At 39.1% G+C, this 25041-nt stretch overlaps 1 protein-coding gene across 1 annotated transcript in view; it reads right to left on the bottom strand.

Annotated features, from left to right (window-relative positions):
* Positions 1–5710: 5710 nt before the first annotated feature.
* The window catches only part of LOC116708554 (protein phosphatase 1 regulatory subunit 37), a 41481-nt gene continuing 22150 nt past the window's right edge, over positions 5711–25041 (bottom strand). Inside the window, exons 9-11 of the mRNA XM_032546430.1 lie at positions 24353–24494; positions 24032–24198; positions 5711–6416 (exon numbers count right to left, since the gene is read on the bottom strand). Coding sequence (XP_032402321.1) covers positions 6315–6416; positions 24032–24198; positions 24353–24494 — 411 coding nt within the window. The 3' untranslated portion in view covers positions 5711–6314. The remainder of the gene's footprint in view (positions 6417–24031; positions 24199–24352; positions 24495–25041) is intronic.

Genomic DNA, 25041 nt, shown 5'->3' with positions numbered 1-25041 from the left:
CTTTGCACTTTACAATTCTTCACTCTAATCAGACCTGAGTGTATTTCTTTTAACCATTTTATTTCCAATAATCAAAAAAGGCTGCATGTTCAGAGAGCTGAAACTCAGCCGGTTTAATGACCCTCTTGCACCACTAGGTGTCAGTCTTAGATCATTTGTTGGGTGTTAGGATTTATGACGGACTGGATAACGTCCTTCTCTGGAGAAGATCAAATTGGGAAAACTGGGTAAACTCTGCAGATTTGTCTCTATGATATGTGAAATCCCAGTTGTTTTTTTTCCATCAGATCATTTACATTCCAATTTCCTCAGTTGGACTGAATCCAACCTCACTTATGCTGGTTTCTGTTTCCGAATAACACACGAGGAATGAGTAACATCCCTCACTAACATGGATAGAAACCATGAGCTCAGACTGAAAACATACCAACACCTACATACACATTTGCACAAAAAAAGATGTGTTTGTTGCTTAGGAACAGTTGGCCTGCAGTCGTAACAAGAGCTTTGTTCCTGAACATCATGTTGTTTCCTCCGTTGTTGAGCATAGAAACGATAAAGTTTTCTACCAATATTCATCCTCAGTTTGACTTCCAGAATCATTAAATAAGATTTTAAAGTCAGTGGAAATCAGAATGTTGTCTGTCGCACACTTCTCCTTTTCTCATGCCAAATTATCAAAACATTTGCAAGTAAACACATCTGAAGATAGAGTTTGACTTGCAAGTCCTAGATTATTATAAGTTAAATATCTGTGTTCATGGCTGAATGAACAACTCTGAGGGCAAAAATAGAGTATAGGTCCCATCAGTAAAAGCCAGACTGTTCATCTGATTCCAATTTATTTAAATACAAAGAAAATAGCATCAAAAGAACAGCAGAAAAAATAAATAAGAGCTTACCAGAGCAGGAACAATTATTCTATAAAAAATAAATATCATGTATTCAAATAAACATCTTGAACCAGAATAAAAGTAGAAAAAACTAGTTTGCACTGCTCTTATGTAAAAATAGGAAAAGGCTGAATATTTTCTGTTAATATTTACCTGAAGACAGAACATGAATATAACAAGCTCATGAGATGAGACAATACACAATACTAGGCTCAGGTTTAAAAATTCAGATCCGAGCATGCTGTGGTGGGGTAAGGGATAGCGCGACCCACGTTTGGAGTCCTCGAGTCCTCGACACGGCCGTCGCAGGTTCGATTCCCGGACCCGGCGACATTTGCCACATCCCTCTCCTTCCCCCTTTCCTGTCAGCCTACTTTCATATAAGGGACACTAGAGCCCACAAAAGACCCCCTGGAGGAGAGAAAAATGTAAAAAAAAATTCAGATCCAAATTCTGTATTAAAATCTAATCACTGTATAATTTTACAATCCATGTTGGACTAGTTTTGACTAATCAATTTATGTTTTTACTTATAGCAAAAGGAACTCATGAAGGTTTAACATAAATTAAGACTAAACCCATGAGTTATTTTTTCATAAATTAACAATTAATTTGAACAACCTCAAATGATGACCCAATCTGAGCACTAAAATCCATCATGCACTCTGCTGCTGCAGTATCAATGATCAGAGGCAGCTGGATTAAAATCAGATCTTAATCCTTAAGATAAAACATTCTTCCCTTGGAAACTGTTAACCCTTTAAGGGTCTTTACGGCTCTCTGACAGTCAGGCTCTGTCCAGCTCAATCTTTAGCTCAGTACAAACTTAAATCAGCTGTAGCTCTGCTCTTCTCTAACTTCCTCTCCTGTCAGCTGTTTCTTGAAGGTTGGCAAAGTAACGAGGTGTCTGCAGGGATTCCTGCCCTTCTTCTTCACTCCTTATTTTTCTGGTTAATGATTGGCCAGGTGTTACTCCAACAAGCAGGCCAGCAGGAAGAGAAGGAGTCAGCTCCATCGTTCCAGGTTGATGGTTTAATGTCCTGCAGAACAGCAGGCCTCTGGGTTAACCTGAGTCACATCTTAGTGGCTGCACGTCATCATGATTTCTGAAAAGTTTTTGTAAAAGTAATCTTTCATTTTTCCTGCTCAAAATATTGTTTTCCCTCAAAATTGAAACAAAAATGATAAAGTAGCAGTCAGAGACCTTCACAGGGAAAAAAAAGTCTAAATATGCTAATGGAAATTTCTCCAGCTGCATATCTACATTTCTGGACACTCCAGTGAACACTGTTGAAGCTACAGTCAAATAGAACAAACATCATTTTACCATAAACCAGGTTGGGCCACTTCTTCCTTTGCTGAAGTCAAAAGAGTTGTCCAATAGCCAAGGAACACTTGCAGAGAGTTTTAGGGAAACCTGAAACTAGCATATACAGTTTTTCCCAAGGAAACAATAAATACTGCACCCAACTTCAGTTACCTTTGTGCACACTAACAGGACAAGACTCCACTGCTGCAGGAAAAGCAGGCCAGTCAGTAAAAGCCAGTAAAAAACAGAAAATTCAATGAGAATGTGCAAACTGTTTCAGAGCTCTTGTATGTTTTGAATCACGTCAATCAAACTTTAAATTACCTGACATCATAATAACACCAACTCAGCTTTGTCTGTCCTTTACCGTAATTTTCAGCTCTTAATTTTATTTTAAACCCTTTTCATCTAACTCCTTTTGTGGTCATTTTGGAGCAATTTGACTGTTTAAAACTTATTTACAAGTAAATATCTTCTAATATTAGATAGAACATTTGCTGCCACTGCTCCTAATGTGCAGAATAACTTACCCTTCAATATTAGATCTGCCCATAGTCTTGAACACTTCAAATAAGTCATTAAAACACATTTTCATTTTTTGGCATTTACATAAGCCTTGACATTGTAACCAAGCTGTCCCGTCTGTTTAATTGATTGTGTTTTATTTCTATGTGTTTTTATCTGCGGTTTTAAGAATACTGTACAGCATTCTTTGGTGCAGTTAATAGCTGTTTTCAAGTGCTTTATAAATAAATTGACATCGACATCAAATTGTTCCATCTGATGACATCTAAATGTTTGATGTTCTGTGTAGAACATCATCAAAACAAATCAGTAAACAAGTAGAGCATCCTGCACATGCTTTAAACGGCAACACAAAATAAAAAGACAACCTATTGGTGAGTATTAACTTCCGAATCTTGCAGCACTGTCACCTTGTTTTAAGTTTATATTCACTTTTTGGTTTCTGGTGTTTAGTTTGCCCCTTCATGTGACAGTAAAGTTTTGAACCCGCTGAGAACACAGATCCAAGCTGTGAGTTTGGAGAACGAATGTAATAAATCAAAGGTCTTCACTGCTGCCCAAAGACAAGTGTGTGAGCACCCAGAGGACGCTTTGAGGGGCGGATTGGCCCCTGCCGAGCCCCTGCCTCAGGACGGATGGATGGAGGGATTGTGTTGACAAGGGGGAAAGACAAAGAGGAGGAGTAAGGAGGAGAAGCAGCCACACATTCAGCAGGGAGGCTGAGCGCTGCAGCCAGAAACTCATCAAAGAGCTGGAAACACCTCCAGCAGCCCAGCAAAAGCAGGATGCTCACATATCTGTGTGTGTGATGGATGGATGGTGTGTCGAGGGGATGTTTGGTTCAAACATTGTTCATTAGTAAACTACATGACTGTCCTGTCTGATTGTTGAGGCAGAATGTCAGATGGTGATGAGCGATTACTGATCCGACTGTCAGGAAAACTTCACCTTCTCTTCCTGCATGCTGGGATTGCATCTGAGCCACAGCCTGTGTCGTACAGAAACATTTCATGCACTCAATGTAGGCAGCGTCTTCATGTTTGTACCACAGTCACACGGTCTGGATGTTCAAAACCTCACTGGTCAGACTGGAGGGAAAAAATAGGCCAAGTCCTTAATGTATTTATTCAATACCTTTACCATAATAATGTATTCTTTTTCTCTACTAGTTTAACTTTCAGTCACACAATTTTAACACGTTGATGTACAAGTTGACTCGATACAGAACTTAAATTTGCTACAAAGTTCTGCATTTATAGTACTAGCAAGACTTTTAAACCAACACATTCCTAAACACACTCTGAATAATTAGCCCAATTGGTTGATGACTTGGTCACACCAGTTAACATTGATTGTATTCATTACTTATTCATCTAAAAAGGACAATAAAATAACTTTAATTAGTAAACTAGATGCCCTTCTAGACTCACTATATGTTTTACTTCTTTTAACTGTACAATTTGGTCAAATTTAAGTCAACTACAGCGAACCCTACTATTCTTGAAATACTACAGGAGAACAAAACTTGACATCATAGATTTGAATTATATAAACAAATGGCTTGCCGCCTTATAGACTCCTCCAAGTTAGACAATAAACTGGAGCTTCTTTATAAGCATCCAGAAAAAACAGCTTTATTTAGCATAAATATCTGTCTGTGTCTGGACTTCAGTTAAAGGTGCTATGAGTATTAAAAAAACAAACAAAAAAAAAACCAACATTATTGAGCTACACGAGTTAGGTTTTAAAGAATCTTAAGGGAACTTTTGAAAAATCTCCTTCCAGAAAAATATATGATAATTCTCACTGGCCTCTTTTAATAGTGTGTGAACTTCTTCTGGAAAATTTTTATTTAGTTACTGTTTGATGAATTTTTATTTTAACATGTTTTAACTTGTCTCAAATTAGCAGAACTCTACAGCATTTAAAAGCCTTCGAACTTGTGTGATCACAAGAACTTTTTCGTGGAAGTCTTCATCCCTGTATGATGATGAAGGAGTCTTACCACAAATGCTGATTTGCTCCCAGGATCAGGTTGGACCGGGTTCAGGCCCCGCAGGCTTCAGGGAGGGTTTGGACTGAGCAACCAGCTCAGGGGTCAGACTGGCAGGAGGAGAGGGATGTTGGGAAGGTTCCACACAGACACCTCCCACTATGGTGTGGGAGGGCAGTGGGGTGTCATGTGGGAGAGAGAGTGAGAATGTTTTCATGTTTAGGTGTGAAGTTCGTAGATCCTCTCGGTCGTTCATCTGTTCTGCCTTAAGACCACAGCAAGTGTGACACAGGCAACCTGATCACCTTATTGACATTCACGTATGATTACATACGTGAATGTATTTGGAAGATATATAATAATGTAGAAAGACATGACCTACAATACAAAGATGGAGGAAATCTGATAGAAAACATTGTCATGTTTACACACACACAAAGCACATGTGTAGACACCCTAAGTGCCATTTTATGAGCTGTTTAACAGGCGCCGTAAGAATTTTTTTTAATTTTTGATGGCCAAATTTAAATTCAACACAGTAACCATTAATGGAGAATATTTTTTTTAGAATAAATTATTTTGATGATTCCCTGAATACTCTGATTTGCCAAGAATTGCAGATTCAGCCACAATAAGCTCAAACATTGTAGATTAAATTAGAAGAATGGTAAAAAGGCTCTTTAATTTAAGGCACCAAATCAAGTTTAATTAGCCAACAGTGGCGTAGCTATCCTTTCTTAGTGTGCTTACACTCCATAACACAGGAGGACGTCTCCTTCCCAATGACAAGACATATGAAAAGCAATGACAAATGGATTTGGCTGCAATGAATTTAATGTTTTCCTAGTGCTGCAGTGAGCCTGAGTTGGAATGACGAGCCATATCACAGGAACAGGCACTGATCATGGGTATTGTCTGCAGCAGTAGCAGATATTTTGAAATAATCACCAGTCTATGATGGAAGAACAAATGAGCAGAAAAAAAGTGAAACACTGTCAAAGTTTTTAATGATTCTCATTCATCCATATACATTTACAAGTATATTTTTACATTTATATTTTATGTTTTGTAACATCAGTTTTCCTATCGGACAGATTGGAAGGAGTAATTTTGAGTCCACTGCTAGATCTAAATGCAGCTGTTTTGAGATTAATGTACTCAAACTTTTTTAAAGCCCAGAAACAGTAAATCCTTCTCAGTCACTAACCTTTCACTATCTTTCAGTAAAAACATGTTGCATTTCACCCTGAGCATTTTTACGTTTCAGACCGAACTATGGAGAACAACTGGATCACTCATGTTGACTTTTAGGAATACTACAGTTTAGCTCAATGGATATTAAATCTGATTTAATATAATTCTGCGAACCAGAATGTATCACACAGAAAAGAGAAGTACTGTATAATTGGGCAGATTCTTCTATTTTCCAGCCCATCCACATACGAGTAATATCTGTATGTGTTGAATGGCTCAGTGGGAACATTAGGAATATGCTATCATTACTTTTAGTGGAGTTATTATTTGTATATGGGCACGAGTCAGTCAGATGTTTAGATTCTTTCTTGTAATTTCAGATATGAGCATCACTCCATGTTCATCTCTCAGACGGGTCTCTCTGGAGCCGGCTGGCGTTGGCTTTGCAGCGCTGTGTGATCTCTGCTTGAAGCCTCTTCTGAGTCTCTGACAGGAACTCATCCTGGTGGTCAACAGAAAAACAACACAGCCGTTACTGGTTTAAATGGAGGCGCTGTGCTGATAGTTTAAGGAATAACCAGTCAGATCAACAGGGAAGATGTTCTTTTGCTCTTTTAACATTCTGTCTGTCCAATTGAAAGTGTCTGTTTTTCACTAGAACTTATTAAACTTTTATTAAAATTATACTGAAGATAAAGCTCAAAAGAAAATCTATTTCAGATGATACTTTTATCTAAATAAGCAGCTGCACTATGATGAAGTGATTCTGTCAACTGAAACGATTCATTTCAATGAACGAGCAAAGCGTTTTGTTAGAAATGCCTGATTTCAGTCTATAATATCAGGAAAGTGGTTTAATATATTGAACCACTTTCATTAGCTCAAAGAAAGTTAAATGCTTTCTTTTTAAAGACAAAAATTATGTGATTTTTCTTATATCAAATGTTACTGTATAATAAATTTGTTGTGCTGGACATAAAATAGGATGTAATATCTAATGTCTAGAAAAATTTTCGGAACAAAAACTTTTCCATTAATACAATTAGACTTAAAAATCTCATTTATGTAAATCAAGAGATGTAAAAAACAAAACAAAACAAAAAAAAACCAACCAACATCAACTCTGCTTGAATAATACAAGTCTTATCCTCGATGGAGAATTAGATGTTGAATATTTGTATTTACTTAAATGTAAAAGGCAGATTTTTTTTCCCACAATTATGCTAAAAATAAACATTTCTTTTCTATAAAGCGAAAAAGTCAGAATTCAAAACGCAGAATGACGAAAAGCTAAACTCCATGTTATATTGTCAGCAATATGTGGCTTAAGTTCTGGGAATTTCTCCTGTGTAACTGTATGTAAATTCAGGCAGCATATACTTTCTATGCTCTTCAGCTTTCAAACCAACTTAAGTTAAATCAGAACATGACTGTTTACTGGCATTCACTCGTAAAGGTCAGCAACAATTTTACCTGTTCTTTTCACATTCACACAGAAATTTAGTATCAGTATTTGCTGATACTCGACCTGGGTTCAAATGAAAAGCCATTGAAGAGACCCTCAGAAAGCGTGGAGAACTAATCGAGACGATGTGAAGAGATTACAGAAACCAGCAAAGATGGAGAGCAGATTAGGAATATTAAACTATAGATTTACTGATTTGAACAGGTTTTAATCTCAACTTAGCCTTTCAAAATAAAAGTTTTCTTATGTAAATCAACATCCTGGAGCAAAGCAGAGGTTTGACTCCTGCCTATCCCAAACTCCCCCCCACGCCTCCTCCCCGCCTCTCCTCCACCATGGCGGTGGTCTGCAGCAGAGCAGTTAATAAAGAGATTGATTATCAGCCTGTCAGGAAGTGACAGTTGGACAGGGCGGCTCTGCGTGAATGACAGAGGGCACGCTCACCACGCAGCAGCCAACCTGACGCTCTCACACACACACACCCACACACCAACACGCGCACACGCCCGCACACGATCATAAGGCTCTGCCAGCACAGAGGGTAGGTGGAGGATGTGGAAGAAGGCGGAGGGTGGATGGGTGAGAGGCGGGCATGTGGAGAAAAGAGACGCAACCTTCTGCCGGTAGAAGTGTGTGTTAATGTGTGTGTGTGTAGGTGGAGGTGTTGGAGGGGGTCAAAGTTCACAGTCGCCTCCTTCTGCTGAGAGAGATGCCAAGCCCTGCAGCCAAACGGGTCAGAGGAGATCCAGGAACACACACACACACAGTGCTGGGCTCACACACAGACACACACTGAGTCTGTTTGCGTGTTTCTGTGACTTTTCCTCTGAACAACAACAACATGACGAGTATTTAAGGGTCTATCAACGAAAAATCAAATATATTTCTAAATTTAAATATCCTTTGTGGAATTAACTCAATGAATGAACCCATTTACTGAACATTACACCGACCCTAATCAATTATTCTGTTCCGTCAGTGTATAGTCAATGGGTTTCAGTTCCTCTGCTCACAACTTTGTTCTGTTGTTTCAATTGTTTCTAATTTGTTGTCAGTGCGTTTCTACACATAACATCAGGTATAGGTAGGAAAAATCAAAATGGAGGCTCAATAACTCGGTTACCTCACTTTGGGAAAGCATGCCTATAGATTTACTACACTGTGTTTTAGCTAATAAGCAAAAATAATCACTAGACTGCTGGAAAAATGGTTAAACAGATAAATGGATGCGTGTTTTAAGCTAATTGGATTTGCACAGAAATCAAGATTCTTGAAAATCCAGAGTCGTAGAGAGTTGGCATAAGTTTTGCAACCAGACACACTCTCCTGCTGTCAACACTGTTTTTCTGTTACTCTGGTTCAGCAGGTGGAACAATCAATATGTTAAGTACACAGAGCCTGAATCTGAGCTGTTTACAGGCGGAGCAGAGGAGGAGACCTCAGATGGGTAGTTTCCCTCTGGCTGGGTGCCACAGACAAACTCTGTGTTTGTTCAGCTCCTCAGCTGATGAAGACAACAGTCTTCTGCTGGCCTGAATTAGAAAATCAATACAGACTAAACACATTAATGTTGCCAAAGCAGAGGGTCAGGATCTCACTGTGGCTCTCTTACTGGCAATTGAAAAACTGCTGTAATTCAAGCTAAATGCTTAACCTACAAATATAAATAACTTTTTTATTGCTTTTATTTTTTACATGTTAAGATTTTGTATGTACACAGATGCTGCAGTTTGTTTTGTAGAAACCAATTTTGCCAAACTTGGAGCATATTTTAATCTGTTGAGGTGATTATTCTGTCTTCCTTCCTGAACATACAAGGCTGCATGAAGTCTTATTTGATTTGTTCCATGATGGAGTTTTATCATTATTAGTTATTAATTCTTTCTACTGTGTTTCAGTTGACTTTATGTTTTACAAATAAACACATCTGAATCATCTGGTTAGGCCCATCAACCACCACACTCCTCAGATTGTAACACTGCTGAATTTCTCTATTAAGTTCCTCAAAATATGGTTTTGTAAAATTTTATTCAAAACATGAAAAATTCAAACACCTTTCACTCAACCTTCTTCCACAGTAGGAACAACCAGCAAAACAAGCTCATTTTCAGACTTTACAGACATTAGCGTGTTAATACCTTGTTGTTTAAAGAGCAACTGGAATAGAAAGCAAGTATGGTTTCTTTGGGAGGATTTAAAGACAACGCTTCTTCTCTCTGGCAACATAACTAAAAACAGTTTGGGCTAAAAGTTTGGCCCAAACTGTCATGAACTGGCAAACACCAGCAAATCTACAACAGAACGTTCAAATGGCCTAGTCAAAGTCCAGCTCTCAACTTGGCTGAATTGTGTAATGGAGCTGTGCAGAAATAGATTTTTTAAACCTCAATGATCTGAAAAAAAAAAAAAAAAACTGAAATGAAAGTTGACAGATGTTACAGTCAGGGTAACTACTGTATGTTACTGCAGCTGAAAGTGGTTCAACAAGCAATCTCTTACTGAGTTTATATTGTTGTGTGTAGATAGTTCTCATTTTATAAATAGCTCACTCAGAAATCTTGATTTTGTTCTTTAAGAGGAACATAAGAGTATTTTGAATTAAACTGATAGTTCAGGTGACTGTTTTAAATAGAGAAAGATTTCAGGAACTTTTAGATGGATTTGTTTGAGTTTGATTAAGAGATTAAACTTTTATGTTTCCCTCCCCTCTCTGCTCTTGTGAGAGGAAAAAGATGCAGCTCCTCTCTGCTTACAACCAGACAGCAGAAACACAGAATCTGAGAGCAGAGAAGAAATCGATTCTTCTTCCTGTCTGTGAAAACTTATCATCACATAACGAACAAGAGCAGCCATGTTTCAAACATCCACAAATTCTTATGAGACTGGTAGTCTCTCTGTATGCGTGGGTGCGTGTGTGTGTGTGTGTGTTAGAAAGAGGACGGTGATGATAAAAAAAGATGAGTTTAGAAATTCTCTGATAATTGGAGCCTTAAAAGCAGCTCATTTTTAACGATGTCACCACGACTGCTCGATGACAATTAATCTGTTTGCTGCTGCTTCCTGGCATCTGTGCCAATTACTTTATATGCTAATGTATGTAAATGACACCTCAGACGCCAGTCGAGCGCCATGCGTGCTGCGTATCCTCTGTATTTTTCTTTTATTATTTTATTTTTTTAAAATTGTTTTGTTGAGACTGATCATCAAAACATGTCCTTTAAATCTTGATGTGTATTAACACTCGTGGATATTGTTTTTTCTTCCTTTCTTGAGTTTTTAAATAAAACCTTGCAATTACAGGTAAGTGGACAGTTGGTGCAAATTATCAGAATTAAAAAAAAAAAAAAAAATTCAAAATAAAAGAAGTTTTTAAAAATGTGCTGCAAAAGAGCAATTAGCACCAAATAACAAAAACAAAAAGTTTCACACTTTTAATAACCAATGACTAAAAGAATATAATGTATTTCTGCCTTACAATAAAACAAATTTTCAGTTTGAAATTTTACCCTGACTTAATTGGATTAAAAAAAGAAAGAAAAAAAAAAGCAATGATTGAGTTTATCCTGACAGTGTTTTGCACACAGCTGTCTGCAAATGAAACTCAATCAGCAGGTGTGAACAATTGCAGGTTTGTACGTTTGTCTGAATGATGTGTTTGGTTGTAAATGAGAAGATTTTAAAACACAAAAAAACTAAAAAGATTTTTCAGCTTTAACTGCAACTGGCACATTTAAATGAACAAGTCTAACAGGATCAAATATCAGATACATAACAGTATTCATAAATGAAGACATGCACAAAAATAATTACATGCATACATAAGAAAACATCCAGCAGCCAAGAAATTCCTATTTATGATTGTTACTTTTATGGCTAAATATTGGGGTAATGGCACAGAGGACTTCTAATCTTAAAGACTTGGATTTCATCATCAAAGATAAAATGCTAAAATAGTGGTAGAAATATGCAAAAAGCTGGTTGCCAATGAGATTAGAGTTGGATGAAGAACCTGAAACAGCTGAAGTAGTTTGGACATTTGCAACGAAGAAATGTAAAGTTTAATAGTGAGCAGCTAGGAAGAAAAAAAAGACAAAGAACACAAGAGGTTGAAAGATCCATTTCTTTTTGACTTCATCATTAAGCGTCAGCTAAGAAGTTTCAATTCCACCACACTGTCTTCATAACGACAATGTTTCTCCAAATGTGATATTTTGTTTCAGCTGGCAAACTCATTAAACAAATGCATAAGCTAAATCATTAAAAACAAGATTTTAAAAAACAGTTTAAAATCTGTTTTTACTTTGTAAAAAGTATCAAAGTGAAGCTTGGAAGGAGTTAAAACAAAAAATGTACTAACAAAAGTGATTCTGTAATGTATATGTCTGCTATCATGTTCTGGCAGAACTTGATAGCGAAATACTGAATCCACAACATTTAAACTTTCTCTGAAAATAATCAGAGAGAAATTCCAGCAGGAAGTCAAATTTCACATTAAAGTTTTTTTTTTTTTGCTCTCAGTGACCACACATTGGAATGCCTTGGTGTCTTATTATTCCATTCCTGCTTGTAAACATCTACAATGAGATTTCATTAGGAATTTGTCTCAAATTTATGCCATTGTTTTTATGATTTATACCAAAACAAGTGGTTTGAAATAGTAGAAAATTTACCAAAAAGCTGTTTGCAAAAGAATTTATTTTTGAGTTTAAGAGCTCAAAAATAACTACAAACTTAAAGTCACAGAACAATCATTCCTTGTTTCACATTATTACACCACAGCAAAGTAATGAAAGTATTAACATTCATCAGTATTTTCTTGCTTTATTTTTACAAAATTCACATTGTGACGAAGAGATGTCTAAGGTGCATTTTGGAGGTCAGTTATTGTTTATACTGGCACTCTAAACATTCAGCGTTTTCCTCTGGATTCAGGTCTGAATCCAAATCATGTTTCAGTCTTCCCTGATGTCTGAAACATGTTTCAGCAGAAGATTCAGCTTCTCTGCTGAAGCGCCGACTGAAGCGTCTCTGAGTAAATGTTAATGCATGCACTCCGAGCAAATTCATGCACCCCTTGCCTTTCCATAAGTGGCAGCAATTACCAGCATTTCTGCCGCTCGTCTGCAGCAGTTCCAGTCCTTGGACTGAAGATGCCACTGTTGGACACCGAATATCCCCTCTCTGTCTGCGCGTATACGTTTTTATGCTCATCTGTGACACGCCGAGCTGTTTGCTTCTCTTTTTGTACTCAACATGTTTGAAGTTTCAACAATGCAGAGGAAACAACAGACAAAGAGACATGCATTAATCCAGCTGAGTGATCGTCAGCGAAGAGAAAAACAGTGAGGAAAAGTCAAAGTATCTAAATTATATAGCGAAATTTAATTGTTGAGTGTTAAAACTGGATTCTTGTGTCACTCTCCACATGAAAGGTCTCTCTCTTCTTAATTTTGTTAAATTTTTATTTGTAGCATGAACCCCAGCGAACATGACACATTGTAGAAAGATCTGAGAATTGCTGCAGATTTGAGGTTTTTATTTCAGTAAACCACATATTTTGTTTTACAAATGATTTAGAATAACAATGCAAACATATATGCTGCACTGTACATCTCTACAGCAAATGAGCAGCTGTGACTTCAAGTTTTATCTGGTTTAAAATAAATTATTGTAACTCAGAATAACTTTGAAGCTTTCACAAAAACTTATATTGGATATAAGACCAGAAAAACACCCCCTGAGCATCCAACACTGCAGGAATGCAGCTTGATTTACTTATATTTGGTTAATTGTTCTGTTTTTGTGTTGTGATTTGAATTCATAGCTTTAGATCTGTAAATATTCAGAGAAAGAAAGAAAGGCTGTTTAATTTTCCTGCAGCAGCTCAGAGGAAAAACAAACTCATAAATCGGAACAGGAGCTGAAAACTTTGGTTAAGTTTGTTAAGGAATTCAAGTTCTTGCTCCCAGGAGTGAAGGGAAGTATGCAGCGTGATTGTACTGTGCAAGTATTTGCAGTGATTTTATTTGTAAAGGAATACACCCTGGGCTCATCTAAACTTGTTAAGATGGATAAACAATTATTTGACAAAGAAATGATTGAAAGTGTTGAAGACAGATTCTAAAACGATAGAAATTAAATGAATTTTGAGTTTGAAAAACAGTGCAGAAGTTTTCTTTGCAGAACAAACAAACGTTTGATTTTCATTAATGAATCACTTTTGAATAACTGACTTTTAAAATCTTACATCAGGCAATAGAACACATTTAAACATTTATCTATTATAAATGTAAAAGAAAGAGCTCAATCTGTATTTCAGTACAAACATTAAAGTGGAGAGATAAAAAATGGTTTATATTTTTTATAATTAGCTGACCATGAAGTTGCATTGTTTGATTTTCTGCTTTATTTTTATTAAACAGGTAGACAGAATAGATTACTAAAGGTTTCTCTTCGGACCTCAACGACTGGAGTTGAATACCGCAGCTTTAAGTGATATCTCACTGCAAACATTCCTATGTCCACAAACTGATTAGATTTTGGATTTATAGATTTAGCTATATATTGCAACCATGTGCTTTAATCTACTGACTGAAAGAGTATACAGCATATTTTGGCAGCGGAGTCAAAGTCCTGGATGATACGTTCACACTGATTGACCGAGTCCAGATCCGACTAAAGAGAAAAATGTAAACACGTCTGACTGCAACTCAACTTGGGTTGATTCGAGTCACTTCCCCTTTCACATCTGCAGACTTTATTCTTCACCACATCTCACACTAACAGACCTTTATGTTGACTCACCCTGCTGACTGACCGCAACCAGTGCAGATTGATGCAGATATTCCCCCACTAGGAAACACATCGAAAAAAAAAAAGTTTCTAAGTGAACTGGAAGAAAATGGTTGGAGAACTAAAAATCTTCACCTAAATGGTGGAAAATACGAAGCTGGTGGGCTAAAGAGTAGAAGTCATGTGCTGAAGATAGCTGGATGAAATTGGGATTAGGAATAATAAATCTGCATTTGATGCAGAGATGTTTGTTTGGTCCAATCTCAATGAAAAATCTAAAGATGGGTGGCTTAAGTGGTATTTTCTGTTTGTATCGGTGGAAAGGAAGTATTTTTTGGGACTATATTGTTTCTATCCATAAAACAAAAAGCCATTTCTATATTTTTAACATTTCTGTAGTAACATTTCTGTAGTTTTTTTTTTTTTAACCCAAACAGAGACACCCTGACTCCACCTGCCCCCATCCCCTCTGTGCTCTCAGCGTTTATCAGCGGTAACTTTCTAATCCCTGTTTTTAGCAGCAGCGTGGAAAAGCCAACACTCCTCCATGAGATTACAGACGGCCCTGGGCTGCTGATTATCTGAGGAGACCACTGCAGAGACCCCCGGCCAATGGCACTTTTAACTCTGTTTAATTGATCTTCACACTTTTACAAGTGCAACACCACAACACCCCACTGGAAAAAAAAACTGCTTGTTTTGGCTGCTGGATGTTGTTGATGCAGATAGTTCTTCCATTTATTTGAGTCTAAAAATAGGCATAAATGCTTTATATCTCCAAAACGATAATTTTACAATAACTGCAGTCTGTGAGTGATCTGTTTGGTAAAGATGAGCTAAAACTTCCTGCATGCTCACTCATATCAAAAAGTTATTGTTCTTTAGATTAGAAAACCTGCATAACTCAAATGTATGATGGTGTTTCTGTGGTGCAGCTACATCAAAATAGAAATTAAGAAATAATTAGGGGTAAATGAAAAGATTTCCCCACTCAAATGCCAACAAACATGAGGGAAAAATGCTATTTCAAAATTCACATTGATTGAAAACAGTCAGTGCCCACCAGTCTCTTCTTCAAGTATAAAAACACATTCATAACAAGGTCTTTAAACTTTTAAAATTATAAACAAGAACCCTCAGAGAAAACCTTTCTATAAGGCAGAATATCAATGTTATTATAAAGGAATTGCAGATGTTTACACATTTGCTAGTGTATGATAGAATTGCCATTTAGATTGTCTGACTTGGTCAAACAGTTTCAGTATCTTTACAGAAACTTCTCACAATAGTTTACCAAATTTTTGGGACATTCCTCCAGACACAACTGGTGTAGTGGAGAAATATTTATTGACCACTATGCTCACAGAGCATGGCCCACCAAGATTTATTAGAATGACATTAGAGGAGTGATTTTATGAATTAATAAATCAATGGAAATCTCATCAAGCCATGACAATGTCATCTGACTTTCCAAATTGTTTAATTGCATAGTAATCTTAGTATATGTAAACTTCTGAATTCGAAGAAGGCCACATTTATGGAAAGTCAAATTCTGTCAACTTGTCAAAAGAATGGCTGTGGGAAAAGAAGGACCTTCTCCAATCCTGATTCCAATAGAGGACGATGGAGTATCCCATAACGTTGGACGTGTGTTTACAGGATGTGTTTACAGGACCAACAAGAAAAAAATAATATTTGAAACACTGCATACTTTATACCATAAGGTTTTGTGTTAGTAGAAGGAAAAAGGACAGTACAAACTGGGAAAATCCTCATCACAGTTCATGGAATGTGGTTCAGTCAAAAAAATTGTTATTGATAAGAGGAGAAAAACGGCAATGGAAGTGACATAATTGTTTTGATCTTTTTTTAATCATATATCAAGTTTTTCCTCAAATTTTATGTACCATTTTATCTAATACGAATTGATCAGCTGAGTCTTTCTGTGAAGACATAAATCATTGGCTCTGTTGAGGTGAACCAGGGGACAGCTGCAATGAAGCTGAAACTACAGAGCTTGACTCTGACTGGCTTCCTGTCGGCGCTTTAATAAGATGTCTAACTACAGTGCTCTTCACGGGGAATGCCAGGACACTAGCGTCTGGTGCCAATTTTGCCCAGAACCACAAGAAGCACAGAGGAGTGTTTGGGATGAATCCCCTTGACCTCTCCAACAGAGTGAAGGGGATCTGGCATCTGCTTTAATAAGGCTGCCCACTCCCCAAGCTGTGGTTCAGGCACCGGCGCCGGAGGGGAGGTGGCAGAGGTAACAGCTGGCTGCGGCCAAGGCGTCATGGCCGTGGCATGACCACAGATTTATTGGCTGTGTCCAGGACTCCAGCTGATCCTGTCCCAAGGTTCCTGTCACGCTGATGTCTTCATCACTAAGCTGAGCAGACAGATCCAGCCTGCCAGCCAGTGAAAGTGACAACAAATCCAATTACCTCCTCTCCATGGTGCCCGGTCCAGGATGTGGTTTGGGGAGGGGGGAGGAAAGGGTGGCTGAGATGTTGTGAGACAGCATGGCCAGTTGTCCTGCGTGGTGCAGGAGGTTTCAGAAATTTCTCACTTGGTCTACTTCAGCAAAAATGTGCATTCAGAGGCTGAGAAGGAAAAGTCTGTCTCAAGTCAGGCAGGATGACACCAGCAACAAAAACCTGGTCAGCAACACAGTGACCATCTGCTGGTTAACACCAACATATGGCTTAAGCTTTGTTTAAAATCTCCACAGCAGAAAAACACCAGCATATTCTCTGAACCTTTGATAAATGAGAAGCTCTGCAGTCACACTCATCCAATCCAAGTTCATTTTAGTTTTATTCTTCAAAAATAGGTTGAGAAAATTACTGAACCTTAGTAGGAAGGCAGCTTGAAGAGCATCAGATACTGACTCTGGATAGAAGCTGCAGTCAGTTCAGACCCAGGTGAACATCTGAGCCAATCTTTCCAATACTGTTCCCACATCAATTCAAGGTCACCTCATCTTTCATGTTGTCTGTGCAAATCAGTGACAATATGATCAATCTCATTTAGAATCACTCTAAATTAGAAGCTATGTAGCAATTCTATGTTGAGATACTGTAGTGTAAAAAAACAAATAATTCAGCACCTATCTGAAAAATTGTGAAATGCAAAGATTTGAGAATGTACTTAGATCTGGAACAGAACTGTTTCTTTTGTGGGAAGAGAAGCCATGTTGTAGTTGGAAAGATGCAAGTAAGCTTTCAGCTTCCTCCCCTGCCACTTGGTGTATGGATGTAGGTATGACTGTACATTAGACTGGGTGACTATGGTTGCCACCCAGAAAAGCCTAATCACCAAATTCTGAACTAATGTTCCAGGTTTTCACTACCCAAATCATAGCAAGCATAAAATTTTTGTTTAACAAAATAAGCATTGAGCTTCTGTACAGCAGGCAGGCAAAAGCCAGAAACCCAGATACACTTAACACACCAGGTGTGTGTGTTCTCCTTCCTGCATGTGTGGGTTTTCTCTGGGTATTCTTCTTTCCTACCATAGTCCAGAAAATACATGTTAGATTAGCTGGAGAGTGCAAATTTCTCTAGTTGTGAATGTGGTTGTCTCATATCTCTGCATTGGACTGTCAATATGTTACTCAGTTCTCACCTGCTTACAGGAAGAGGGACCACCGCCAACCACACCAAACAAGCCCTCACCTCCTTATCATAGTTTGATATAGATACAGATTGTAATGATATGTTATTCATTTCACCTGATATTATTGCACATTTCATATTTTATGTTTTTATTTCAGTCTGTTGCATGTTTCTTTTCTGTTTAAGTCAAAACAAGAAAACAATCTTTTGAATGCTCCTTAACTATGAACTAAATGGATTAAATTCTGCTTTTGTTTCTTATGTGCATAAATGTTTACTTTAATATATTTTATGAATGAAGCTGTACAGGCTGCTTTTATTAACGCGGTAACAAAATTCCAGGACAGAACATGTTAAACTCTCAACTGCTCGATGTTGAACTTTATTCACCACTATCGACCTCCATTCAGGAGGAGTATGACAGAAGATAAAGTAAAAGGTTTGAAACTCCGGTTCTTTCTGAACTCTAAACTGCAGCAGTCTTTGCTTATCTTCCTCAGTTTCACTTTCAGTCACTGACTCCGGTGGCCAACCGGAGAAGATCACTCAGCGCTCGGTCTCCTGACATCTCTCCATACAGCGACGGGATGATCGATTCAGGAGAGCACAGAAAGCTCGGGATATTTGGATTGCATGCTCAGAGAGCTACAGGGGCTCTCACTTTTTGAAGGTGGTTGAAGTCTTGCCAAAATATTTCATATTCATAGTTAAATATTCAGCACACATAGTGGACAGGGGCAATTTCTGCAGTCAGCCCGCCATTCACAAGTGAAAGGGATGTGGCTTGTGGATGAAGGGAGGGAGAGAGATAGACATGCATGGGACTTCATGGTAGTCAGATGAGAGGCTGCCAGCTGCTGATGGGTGACTGTTTGAGCGTGGCGCCTCAGGACATGCCCGCTGAAAGCCGATGCGATCCGATACCCCCACTTGTGCTCAGCTTATATACATATGCCCCCTCTTATGCAGAGGAGACCCATATCAATTGCAGAACTTTCAGTGTTTTGGTCATTATGCCAAGTTGTTTGAGCGAGCGTGTTGCATGTCTTAGTGGGAAATGTGTACTTACTGGGCTATGACCACTGAGAAAATTCCCCTCTGCATAAAACTACTGTGTGGCTCTGCAAAAGTGTTGATATGACAAGTTTTACAGAGAAGTTGCTGAATGAAACAAAAAAACACTTCATCAATCAAATCAGAGGAAGTTTTTAAAAAAGAACACATTAGCAAATTAACTGAATATGTGCAACTCTACTGCATAAACCACTAAAGCCTTGTTTATAAAAATCTGAGATCAGCACCGTAATAGAACTAACAAGAGTCACACAAGAAGTATGCTACTGAATATGATATTTGAATATTCAATGATATTTGAATATGACTCAATGTTAAATATTTACGTAGGATATTTAGTTTCAAAGCTGAGACCATAATCAGACCAAGCAGTTTAGTTTAGTCCTGGGAACGTAAATATCTCATCCTTCTAGAAATCATCTTCCACCTAAGGTTAAGTCCCAGATGTGACAAATTCAGGAGAAAAATCCAGCCAGTCCTTTCTCCATTAGCTGCATTTCCATTATAAATGTATACAAAACTTTGTCAACATTCTGCTAATGTCGAAAAAACACAATTTCGCATTTGTGGTGTTTCCACCAAGTAAGAAACACAATTAAAATCACACATGAATACATTTGTTCATTCGATAACTCATTAAAAAACATGCCGCGCCATCATCTTCATATCACTTCCTGTTGTCTTCTTCATCTTTTCCACCAGTACCATACAGTTGTTGATCACATGACTTGTGTGATGCAAAAAAAAACTTGTTTCCATTGCAGTTTTGCGAAATACACTAATTTCGATACAGCCGAAAATCTACCTCATCCCAGCGAAAAAACTTTTTTTCGCAGACATCAGTTCCTGTTCAAGTGGAAATGTAGATGTTACATTTTGGATGTTTTCTCAGGATAGAACATGTCACCCTTTTCTGGACCGTTTGGAAATGAGTCTTGCTGTGATCGATCAGAACCGGAGCACGGAGCAGCTCCACTTACCCCAGGACTCGAACCAAGCCCTGATCCAAACCCATTCCGCTCTTCTCTTGACTGCACACTGAAGTGATTATACCCCCAACTCCGTACCCCAACCTAGCACACACGCACACACCCCGACACGCTCACGCTCAGAGGGGCTAATTAAAGCTTTAATATGCAAATGAGAGCCGCAGTAAATTACACAGCTGGCAAATATGCCTGTTTTTGCCTGAAAATACATCAGGAGCGTAGCGACGAGTGTGTTGCTGCAGTTGTTGTTGTTGTGTTTGCAAAGAAACAGGGGATCACCAACCCCCACACACCCACCCACCTAGCTACCCTTCAGCTATTCCACCCCCAAACTCCCGTCGCCTGCTGGAGAGACTCATCTAGCTTTGTCCCTTTCAGAGGCATCAAAAGGAAAAGTCAACTCTGATTCCAGATGTTGGATAACATCAGAATACAATACTGCACTGGTATCCCCTCAGATATGCAGCCACAAAAAAGAATTTCATGGTTAAGTTTTCATATTTGTCCTTACTTGTATTGTCCAGTTATGTCCACCTGGTATCAAATGTATAAATCGGGTGTGTTTAACAGTTAGTGTTAGAAAGCCTAGGAGCTTCCTAAACGGACAGAGGCCAATGTCAAAGCTTCAAATTATAAAGTCAAGATTCTTTTAAGTTATGTTTATTACATATAGCATTTTATAACAACTCAAGATAACATATGACCAATGGTTCAGTACCTCTGATTGGCTGCTGTAGGAGATTCAATGATTCCTCAAACATGTATAAAATAGGTAAAGCAACATTCCAAGTACGTTTTTGATGACTATAACATAATATACAACTAAAAAAATAGTTTACACAATACACCCCCTTTGGAAGTGTCTTTTAATTCATCTGGTGAAATAAGAAGTTGCTCCATCAAGGTGACTGAGTCCTGTGAGCCTTGTAGTGTACTGCAGTTTCAGTGCAGATCTGGGAACAGTTTGATTTCAGATCCATCCATCTGCTTGGAGCCCACTTTGTTGCCACCCTCCGAGGCTTTGCCGTGAGACTTGTTCTGCGTGGTTGCTGCTCACTCCCCTGAGCGGCAATGTCATCATGATACAAGCTGCATGCATGGTCGGGCTGTCCCGTCACCCAGCCGCCCTACTGGGACAGGACAAGAACCCAGAAACATACCCAGAGACCCTTCTGTTTCACGCCACACCTAAATTTGAATCCATGCTTCCTTGTGTGCTGTATTTTCCTCAAAGTTCAACAAAAACACAACCCTACTCTCAGATGTCATGCAAAGCAAGAAAGAAACTTGCACAGAGAAGTTAACAAAGTTAAAAAATGGACATGACCTATCGAAGTTAACCCAAGCAGAGCAAGTAAGGAGTAAATGTCACAAGTTTCTAAAGGTGACTTTGCTTTGGTTGACAAACCATAGAGAAATTGGAAAAGGCAAACAACCATGTCAGTGCCCCAAAGAGAGAGTTTGTAAAGACAACCCAAACTGATGTTTGCAAGACAAAAAGCAGAACCGGTCAATGCCAAGAAAACAAAAAGGAACAAGAAGTTACAATGGGCCAGTACAAATATCAATCTGATTGAAATATTTTGTGGAACCTTAGGAGAGCTGTGAATAGACAACTCTCTGTGAGCATAACGCTATGTTCAACTACTGAGTAAAAGTGGCCACATAATCCTGGAAAAAGGGGTGGGTTTGTTTTAAAAGTTTATAAGGAAAATGTGATTTTATTTTTGCCCTTAATCTTTTAGACTAAAATGGCATAATTCAGCTTAAGAAATAAAAAAACTATTTATTAAACTAGTTCATCCATTTTTTCAGTATACCAAGACCAATGAGTTACTGAATATTCACACACACAATTCACTGCAAAATTGATCCCACAGACAAGACTATGCTCCTCTCTGACATGCGACATTCAAAAGAGGACACTCTCCTGCCTTATCTCCTAACTCTTAAGCTAACAGGACGTTCATGTTGGACAAATCCAAAGCCAAATATTTAGGCATCAAACAGGCGCCACGGCCCCGTTGTCCAATGTGTGATTAAGAGCGTGTCGGGCAGAGGAACTTCACTTCATTAGCTGGTTCCCCTGATAAGGATGTATACACAACTCCCTCTTGCAGTGGCTACAGAGAGAAGATGCCCCTCAGAAAAGGCTGCTTTCCACCAGGGCCAGGGAGCATAAATATTTTAAAAGGGTAAATAATTAATAATTAACAGCAAACAGGCCACTGATCAAATGGAGCAGTGTGGCAACAGACATGAAAACTCCGACTCTTGTAAACAAAGACGAGAGGACCCAGATTTCCTCTCCTTCTTCTACCTTCTTCTTCTCTCGCTCCCTAAATATGCGCATCCCCAGTCACCCCCCCCTTCACCTCCCCATGAAACCACACACACGGCGGAACACACACAACGCACATCAGCAAGTGCCATAACCCCCTCCAACACTTATTTTCCCCAAATTTCCACGTATTCCTCTGCGGCCTGGGGAATGTGAATGAGCGGGAACACTTGATCTGGCCACCCGCTGCTTTCTGATGGAAAGATTTGGTTTTTAATACGATCGTCACTCCTCCCACCTGGATAGGCCACGGCAAGACAAATCCCATCTGTGTGGCTCCAGAACCTGCCACGGCTTAAAAAATTCCCTTATTACAACTCCCTTAAAATGCCCGGCCACACAAGCTCCCAACAACGGCGGGAATGCTAATCATATCTCTCGGCAGCTTTAGGGGAGGAAAGGAACTGAGGAATAAGATGAAGAAATCCCAGCTTTAATGACACACATTCACAGAAACATCCTCCAGAATCTGGCACATCTTTTCGCCTGATTTTAGCCAGAGGAGGCGTTTCATAAAAATCAGACTTAATCGTGTAAACAACACGCAGACAAACAGTAAACCTCTGCAAACAAAAATAAAACTACTCTGGAAGCTGTGCACGGATTGCCTTCAGAGTTAATTTTAAAGTAAGCATCCCCTTCCTTCGAGATTTTAATTAATGCTTTAATATGCAAATAAGTCAGCAGAGATAAAATCATGACAAACAGATGGCAAGTGTGGGTAATTATTTAGTGAATCCAGCAGGGGCATGTATTAAAGTTATGGCATCGTTTTCCTCAGGCCTCTGCAACCATGGAAAGGTGGAGACAAAAAAACGCATAACATCACAAACTTCGACTCTACAAGAGACAAATCTGAAAACAACAAAAACCTGAGTAGAAATTCATAAAAATTCACCCAAAACTACTGGAGAGCTGAAATATAGAGACATAGTCACTACATTCCCCAACCCAAAATTACTGGCTTTTTATGCTTTCATTGTATCATTATTATAAATTCACAATATAGCATGAAAAAAGCGAACCTGTACGGGTTCTTTAGGATATGACCTTCTGTGAGAACTGGGGCAGTTTGTGAACAAAACTTTTCGCAATATTTAAAGGACACATGACAGGAGAACCTGACCAACAGTTGCACATCAGATTGATCTGGATTCAAAATGTTGACTCCTTATCCTAGCATAACTGATTGGGAAACAATCAAGCATCCTTAAACACCCTTTATGTGTTTGGACCATTTCTAATCTAATGTAAAGTGTGTGAGTGTGTGGTGGGGGCCCTTTTTGAGTGTCATCTGTTATTTTGAAGACGTTTGTCAAGGACTAAGGTCGCCATACGTGGGTTGTGCATTACACCTGCACCACCGTAGCACCCCTGGATTCCATCTCTGCCGTTCTGCAAATGATGAGGCCTGGCAGATCTCATCAGGAAAAGACCTCAGGCTCTGAAGTTCTTTAAACCTTAAAGCAAGGAACCCAGTCTACGGAGCAGTAACTCTACGTCTGAGGCTAGGACTCTAGGACAGAGAATAAGAGAATGGATTCGATTGCCATTTTTAGGTTGGGAATACGTTTAAGTGTAGGAGTATAACAAAGTAGGATGAATTTCTTATTCCCTCGTTGGTCTTGGGTAAATGGTAGAATATGGATTAACAAGCATTCCAACTCAGTTTGGTATTGGAAAGCTAATATTAATTTAGATTCTGTGAACTACGGCAAATTGGACTGCTAAGATCTAAGATATTCTCAACTGGAATAAATCAACCTGCATTTCCAAGAGCCCTAGAGCCAAAAAACTGCAGCAGGAAATCCTGAGACAGACCACATTAGTGCCACCTACCAGCTCTTGTGGAGGTATGGGATCCACACCCAGATGAGACAGAGAGCAATTAATCCTCAGCGCCAGGCTGAGGGCCATCAAGCCTCCGAGCTTCACTCGGTTCTGATGGAGGTCCAGCCTCTGAATAAGACGACTCTCAGCAAGGAACTCGGCCAGTGCCACAGCACCTTTACATGGAGGGACAGATGAAGCACCTTCAAAAATTAGTACCACAAATGTATTCCTCAACATGTATTCAGCAGCAGCAGTACAGAAAATCTCAGACGACTGATGGAATTATCTACAAGAGAGTAGATGTTTAGAAATTATTGTGTGCTGTACCTTCACAGGTGATGTTGCTTTGGGCAAGGCCGAGATGCAACAGCGAACTGTTCACCATCAGTGGCTCCCTGATCACCTGGATGCCCTCGTTCCCCAGGTGATTGTCCCCTAAATCCAGGACCTCCAGGATCTTCAGACCTGGCTGCAAAAACAGGGTTCATTAAATTTAAATTGCTGTCGGTGTCAGTGTTAAAGAGTATGCTAGCGTGGCGAGACTGAAAAGTTTGGACTTCCATCATTCAGCTGTGAATATTATTCCATTTTAAAAAATTTCCTCTCATGTTAAACACTCAAAACTTCTGTTTTCTCTCTCCAGAGTCACATTAGCATTGAAGGTTGATTAGCTGGTGCATGAAGCTGGGGGTGTTTGGTGCATGAGGGGCCCACGTCGCCTGAAGAGGAACGCGACACCCACTCCTGGCTGCGTCCCGTCGCCTCGCCACCCTCCTCTGGTCACTGCTCTGAAAAGAGACGGAGCACGGGGGTGGAAACACGCAGGCAGGCGACTGACAGACCTGGAGAGCGTCTTCTTTGGAGTTAATTTGCACCGCCGTGACAACAAACACGCTCCAGACCCTCCTCCCTCCCCTTTCTCAGTCCTTTTTCCTCACCAAGTTGAGGCACACAGAAGAGCCTCCACATCCGACGCATGGCGGGAGCAGGGAGAGCATCCCGGATGGATATGCACG

The sequence above is a fragment of the Xiphophorus hellerii genome, chromosome 19 (genome assembly GCF_003331165.1).
Source record: "Xiphophorus hellerii strain 12219 chromosome 19, Xiphophorus_hellerii-4.1, whole genome shotgun sequence".
Taxonomy (NCBI): Eukaryota; Metazoa; Chordata; class Actinopteri; order Cyprinodontiformes; family Poeciliidae; genus Xiphophorus; species Xiphophorus hellerii.
The sequence above is the reverse complement of the archived record's forward strand: the minus strand, read 5'-3'. Positions and strand labels throughout refer to the sequence as shown.